At 38.4% G+C, this 6,511-nt stretch overlaps 1 protein-coding gene and 1 long non-coding RNA gene across 2 annotated transcripts; one reads left to right on the forward strand and one right to left on the reverse strand.

Moving 5' to 3' along the window:
• Window positions 1-30: 30 nt before the first annotated feature.
• On the forward strand, window positions 31-1,399 carry LOC140774514 (uncharacterized). Its single transcript, XR_012106602.1, has 4 exons — window positions 31-119; window positions 209-362; window positions 1,055-1,109; window positions 1,221-1,399. It is a non-coding gene; the product is annotated as an uncharacterized lncRNA (long non-coding RNA).
• A 518-nt stretch (window positions 1,400-1,917) lies between these two features.
• LOC140773545 (transmembrane 9 superfamily member 3) lies at window positions 1,918-6,309 on the reverse strand. Its single transcript, XM_073116156.1, has 7 exons — window positions 6,114-6,309; window positions 5,862-5,902; window positions 5,192-5,777; window positions 3,858-3,995; window positions 3,524-3,680; window positions 2,862-3,346; window positions 1,918-2,436 (listed from the first exon to the last, which is right to left on the reverse strand). Exons 1-7 carry the CDS (start codon window positions 6,269-6,271, stop codon window positions 2,217-2,219), a joined length of 1,785 nt encoding a protein of 594 aa, XP_072972257.1. The 5' UTR covers window positions 6,272-6,309; the 3' UTR covers window positions 1,918-2,216.
• Window positions 6,310-6,511: the final 202 nt, after the last annotated feature.

The raw sequence follows: 6,511 nt of genomic DNA on the forward strand, positions 1-6,511 counted from the left end.
GAAGGGGGATGCAGGGGGAGGGGGGAATCAGTGATGGCAGGGAGGGAAACTGGTAAAAGCATCAAGCGGCTGTCACATGCTCTCTCAACATTGTATGGAAGAGGAAGATTTATTGTTGGGTAGGGTTATCTGCGTGATCTGATCTGACCTGACCCATATCTTCTAGCTAATATGATTTAAATTGTGTGTTTTATGGTCTGGTTTGCAGCCGATTTACAGTTTTGTCTTCAAAACCTGAATCCTTCTCAGAAGGCCGAAAGCACATAACCCTATTTTAAGCTCCTCTCCTATCTGCTATGGTGGACGGCAGAGCTGCAGCAGTAAATATGCAGTGGTTGCCAGTTAGTGAAAGATTTCTTCAGGTATGTATATCAGGAAGAGGTTGCTTTGCCGTGCTGCTGGCTTGTGGGCACAGCATGTTGTGCTTCAGATATCCTTGCTTTTATGTGTGAAATGACCTCTTATCAGTTAGACAAAGAAATTGATTTTTTTTCCTTATTTCAATATCCAGCAATCTCTTTCTTTTATAATTTACTCTATTTTGTTTTCGACTATCAAATACTTCACCTTTTGGGAAATGAAGAGCCAATGATTTCTTTTAGTGCATTAATTCCATCAGGTGTCTCTACAAACTGTATAATAATAGAGGAAACAACTGTTGATTAATGTCATAGATAGTTAGCAACGTCTAGAACCATGGTTGATTTCTTGAGGCATTTGAGAGATGGTTCTTGTAAACAAGTGAGAACTTGATTATCTATTTACTCGCGACATCGTTGTAAAATATCTGACCATCATTATGCTGTGCACAATGTGATCATAGTTAATTTTCCTGTTCCTGCAATCTGATAGGCACGTTCATATATTAATTGATCTATATGATCAAATGGAGGTTACTTTCTGACATTGGCTCTTTCTCAAAGTCCCTTCTAATACTCTGTCTTACAACATGCTAACAGAAAATTATCACTGCATAAATGCACATCACTTCCAACTTTTCCTTTGTTTTCATCATCTGCTTTCTGCAGTGATCAGAAGTTGGTATCTTGTGCAGTGACCAGAAGTTGGAGATATGTGATGCTGAATGGAGCTTAAAGAGATACTTGAAGGTATACTATTCTTGAATTTATCCTGTTAAGATTCCCTTGTTCTTTCTGCATTTTCGTTTAATCCACGTCACCTTTTTCATTGATACTTTGGATATGGAGAATCTGTCACAGATTGATGTGGAAGATGAAAGCGCAACACATCAGCAGATTTTTCAAAGACCGCTCACAGAAAATAAGGGAAATAGATAGAAATTTTAGGAGAAAATGGAGGAAAGGAAAGAAATTTTTCTCTTCCCTTTCTCTTCTTTTATCTTGTATATCCAGATAAAATGAGTGAAAATTGATTTCATTTGTCCCTTTCTGTTCTTTTCTCTCCTAGTGCAAGTATTTTGCTTTTCAAAAATAAAATAGGAAATGAAATCAATTAATGATTAGCTGCCAGATCAAGGCTTGCAAGCCAACAATCTACGAGAAAGCCGCAGTCTGCAGCGAGGATCTGGACCTAACCACAGGGCAGGGTAAACCCTATACAAGGAATTAATTAGAAGTGATGCAAGTAGAGGCCTCGCAAAGGGCAACGATGCAGGAGTACTAGATCTGTTCTAACTCTTCTAGCGCAGGGAAAAGCTCTCGATTGCAAGAGCTACAAATACCCTCATTAAGGAGACCATCGATCTGAATCTGGATATGCGTACAAACAAAAGAATCACAACATAAATACAAACCTCAGAGAGCACACCCACAAAATTTCAGTATTACACTTTTGCTGCAAAGGGCAAAATAACACTCATTGGTTCCTGGTATGATAAGTGTGATACACAACTTGTGAAGGTTGTGAATGGCAATAATAGATTCTTGAACAAAAATATTTGACAAATGTGAAGGTCCATTAAGAGATTTGAAATTACCACCAGTACTATAGAATACATAGCATAAGGATAACTTTTACCACAAGGTCTAATTCCAACAAAAAGAACAATTTATGAATCCGTTACCTGTTTCTGTAAATGAGTTGGTCCTACTCTAGAACTTTACTATCTGTGCTGTTGCTGCTGCACATAGTATGCATCTAAATGCTGCCTTACGCATAAAATCTAAAATCTTTCTTCCTACAGAGCTTTATAGCATCCAAAAGGAATACATATAGCTCACATCCATGAGACTTGGTTACTCGCACTTGATGGACCGGTAAATGTGACGGACAAACAACAAGGCAGCGCGGAAACCTACCATCCCTAGCATCAAAAAGAAAGCATAGCAAATGCAAGCCATGTAGCCGAAGAAGAACGATGTCTGCATAAAACCTGACATATCGGAGCGGGCATAGTAGTAGTATAGGCAGTATCCATAAACAAAGAAACCAGTTGAACCTCCACAAAGGAATGACCTGCATCAGGGGAAGCAGAATTTACCGCAGAGATTTAGAAGTGATAACAAAGAATAATTATTATATACTAACCAGTAGTCAACGAGGTCAAATAGATATCGAGTTATCAAATCTATCATTGGGTTAGACAGGTGATCTATTAATAACTTAAGCCAGAAGAGTGGAAAAATGTAAACAACAGAGAGTAGTTAAAAAGAGGGAAAAGAATTATTTGAAACGATGTTGGTTTTAGCAAGTCCCTATCCATCTCCCTAGCAACGCAGATGCAATATCCCTAAAAGCAGACAGGATTGCCCACAATCCACTATAGCTATTGTTCTATATGAAACTAATGCTATGATATAATCTGACAAGCATCCATAAAACATTGCTATCTGCATGTGATTGCAAGCTTAACTAGAATTGAGATACAAGTTTTGACATACCTCCACCACCATTCATGGTCTTCAGCAGCAAGTTGGAAGTAGGTCAATGCCACAGTAATAAAAGCAGTAACGATCAGGAGAATGATGAAGACTATAAAGAGAATGCTGTATATTGTGTAAATTCTGTGGCCCCAGACACTAGCAAAGATGTAGTAAAGCTCAATGTATATGGCACTGAAAGGAAGAAAACCAGCCATTGCCATCTGCGTGATAGTGCCTCGATACCAGGGTAATGGGGGAATCTCTCTAGGATACTTTGTGGTGCGACAAGGAGCTTGGAACTCTGTGTTGCTGTTTTTACCAGCAATCCCACCCAAAACAAGCAAAGGAGAGGTAACCAGGGTCCATATAAGAACAATAACGACAATAGTACCAAATGGCAATGCTGCAGTAGCACTATATGCAATGGCAACAGTATTCAGGAAGCAGAAAGTCAGGAAGAGTGGTCCACAAAATAGGCACCCTGTCAACAGCAAATTCCTCACCTGACAAACAGAAAATCAAAAGAAATTATATCCAGAAAATTTCTGTAAGAGGCATATAAAATTGTTTCATGAGTTTGAGCATGTCCCAAAAACCAAGATGGTATAATGTTAACAAGTGCGCGATCCTATGAATATTGGAAACATGCAGGATAAAGGTAAAAATAATGCAACATGTACCCAATCTTTTCCTTCAAACTGGCAATAGAAGGAACTAGCAGTATACCCAGCAACACCTGAAGTAAGTGCATAAATGACCACCAATGCAGTAAAAAGAGCTCCCCTGTTGTAAGGATAAAATACTCCAACAAGTGCAAGAATGAAAATGAAGATCGTGCTGCAGTACATGGCAAAACAAACTGTCAGATATATCCTAGATCTTTATAACTGAATAGAATTTCCACATCTTGCAGATTCTATTTAATCACAGGACACCATGCTATTAAAAAGCTTGTAACTGCACAAGCTATTTGGTTTGTCTAGTGCAACAACATAGGTAATCATGAGTACTCACAGTGCAAATAGTTGAGTGCCAGAGCCAAGACAGGCAGCAAACAGTGACTCATTCTTTGGGAACCTGAAGACATCACCATGAATATATTTCCAGCCACTCTCATCTTGGTCATCAGCCAGCTCCTCATCATGAGCATACCTTCAGCAGGGAAACATGAGGAAAAGATCTACGATCCAGGATATAAGTATATAACTACAGTTACACACTCAAACATCAAAAAATGACAAAATATTTTTTCTTCTTCACCCATAGGTCAATAACAGAGCAATACTTGATAGGCATTACACAGGTCTTTTAGCATTGATGTCAAAACAAAACGAAAAAAAATCCATGTAAAAGTGAGAAACTAGTGACATGCTTTTTTTAGAGTTATCTCTAATGTTTTCTGAAACAATATAAAAGAACATGCACATTAACAATTAGTTATTGTACAATTGAGTCGTGATTTGTTGTTGTCCTGTTATGCTTCAGCCACATGTGGAATGTTATGGAGTTTTAACCTCCGGCCTTCATCGTGGCAAGATATTCTGAAACATATTTTGTTCACAAGGATGATGGACTACATTTATACGGTTATATGTTTTATGTTTAAACTTAGTTTTTCTTTTTATTCACAAGATCTTGTCTTATCTATTGGAGGAGAAGATTAGGATTTTCAAATCCCATTTAGCTAATTTTCACTAGTCCATCAAAACAACCAAACAACAACTATGTTATTCCTACAAGTATTTAAGTATTAACTACAATAAGCCTAAATCAAAAATAAACTAAACAAATAACAAGTATCACTTATACAAACCAGCATGCCTTAACTAAATGGCCTTGGGCTATTTCAGTATACTAAATTTAAAGTATCAATAGCAAAATGAACATATAACAACATAAAACAGTACAAAATATTGACAGCATATATATATATATATATATATATTATTTATTTATTTATTTATTTATTATTCTAGCATCAACAAAACTCAGAGCCTTGTCAAACTTCAGCAATGGGTTCCATGACACCAATGTCAAGATTCAGATTAAAGATTTGTTCCATGAGGTTCTTGCAAGACCGAAGTAACTGGTTTTAGTTTCTCAGCAGTACGAGTGGCATTAACGATTAACTCTTATAGAAAACTTAAAATGATATAGCAATAGTATTCATAAAGTCAATTATAGACCGATTATAATAACATCAAATATGAATTTTCTAGACTGAAAATGATGTTGTAATTATTTGCCTCTTTAAGTTTTGTTATAAGTAACTAGATGGCTCAAAATTCCTCCAGTATCTTTACATAACCATAAGAGGATAAGAAAAAAGGGATTCAACAACTTCTTACTTGACAAAATCGTTCTTCAGCACTCGCATGAGAATCGTGGCAAGAAATCCCGTCAATAGAAGAACCGTAACACATGAGTTTATGATCGAAAACCAATGAACCTCCAAATGGTGCGGCAGGGAAGATGACTGCGAGTACTTCTCCATCCTCTTCTCAAATGGTATGCTTGTCTCCTTCCACTTGACAGAGAATAAAAACTCCACCTCAACCTCCTTGTCCTCCGTGAGGTCAACTACAGCATTGGGATTCGTGCGTGCTTCTATTTCAATTACCCGGTCATTGTTGTAGAGAATCTCAAATTGGAGATGCTTGTAAAGGTAATACTTAAACTCGCTCGGATCAGTCTTTCCCTCCTTCTCAACCTTCCCGATGAACCCCCAAACAGGGAGGTCATCATAGTACATCTGGAAATAGTAATCCTTATCAACCGCCTGTCTGAACTTGGCCACATCTTCTTTTCTGAGCTGCTTCTTGCACACCAATTTAGAGTCCTGATCAACGTGGAAGTCAAGCTTATAAGGGGCATCAACCAAGCGGTCCCCATTCAAAACTTCGCCGAGGGCTTCTTTTTTCTCCTTCACATGCTCTGTATAATATAAACAGACGGATTAAAAAGCGTAAAAAATAGAAAAAAAAATGAATCGTTAAAAGAACAAGACAAAGATCCAACCTGGAGAGCAAAATGGCAGATCGAAGTAGCGATACGTCTCACTGCAAACAAACACACAAACAACATCAAATAAATCAGATCGACAATACATTACACCAACAGTGCACAAGATTTCAAGGATCTGGATCAAATACCTAAAACAAAATCCCTACAATCCAAACCCTAGAGATCTGCGACTCTAGGGAGATCTAAACCCTACAGATCCATCAGATCGGAGGCAACGAAAAAGAGATCTAAGACAAGGCGGCTCACCTAGGGTTGTGGAAAGGGCCGACCTTATTGGCGTAGAGCGGGACCGGGTCATCCTGCTTGTACCGGTGGTCGGACGCGTCCGACACAACTCCGGCGACCCCGAAGCAAAGCAGAAGCGCCGCCACTGCCATCGCGGGAGCTATCGCCTTCCTCCCCATCTCTCTCTCTCTCTCTCTCTCTCTCTCTATCTCCTCCTATCTATCTATATATGTTTATATATATATATATATATATGGTAAATATCTCGATCTCCCTCTTTCTCTATATAAAGAGGCGTTTTATGAAAACGTTTGGAGTTTGGTAGGGGAATGGAACGGAGGATCCGGCGTTGACGCGAGATCCAAGGAGTCGAGCACTTCGATTTCGTAATCTTGGGGTGTTACGCGTTTCTTATATTG

Source organism: Typha angustifolia, chromosome 13 (assembly GCF_048772165.1).
Source record: "Typha angustifolia cultivar Huaian chromosome 13, ASM4877216v1, whole genome shotgun sequence".
Lineage (NCBI taxonomy): Eukaryota > Viridiplantae > Streptophyta > Magnoliopsida > Poales > Typhaceae > Typha > Typha angustifolia.

Bases quoted from the DNA above. Each gene is read 5' to 3' on its own strand.
- LOC140773545 (XM_073116156.1), bottom strand. From the start codon at position 6,271: ATGGGGAGGAAGGCGATAGCTCCCGCGATGGCAGTGGCGGCGCTTCTG. The intron at 5,778-5,861 runs GTTGGATCTTTG...TATATTATACAG, and splicing joins TCTGCCATTTTGCTCTCCAG to AGCATGTGAAGGAGAAAAAA. The intron at 3,996-5,191 runs GTAAGAAGTTGT...TCCCTGCTGAAG, and splicing joins CTGAAGAACGATTTTGTCAA to GTATGCTCATGATGAGGAGC.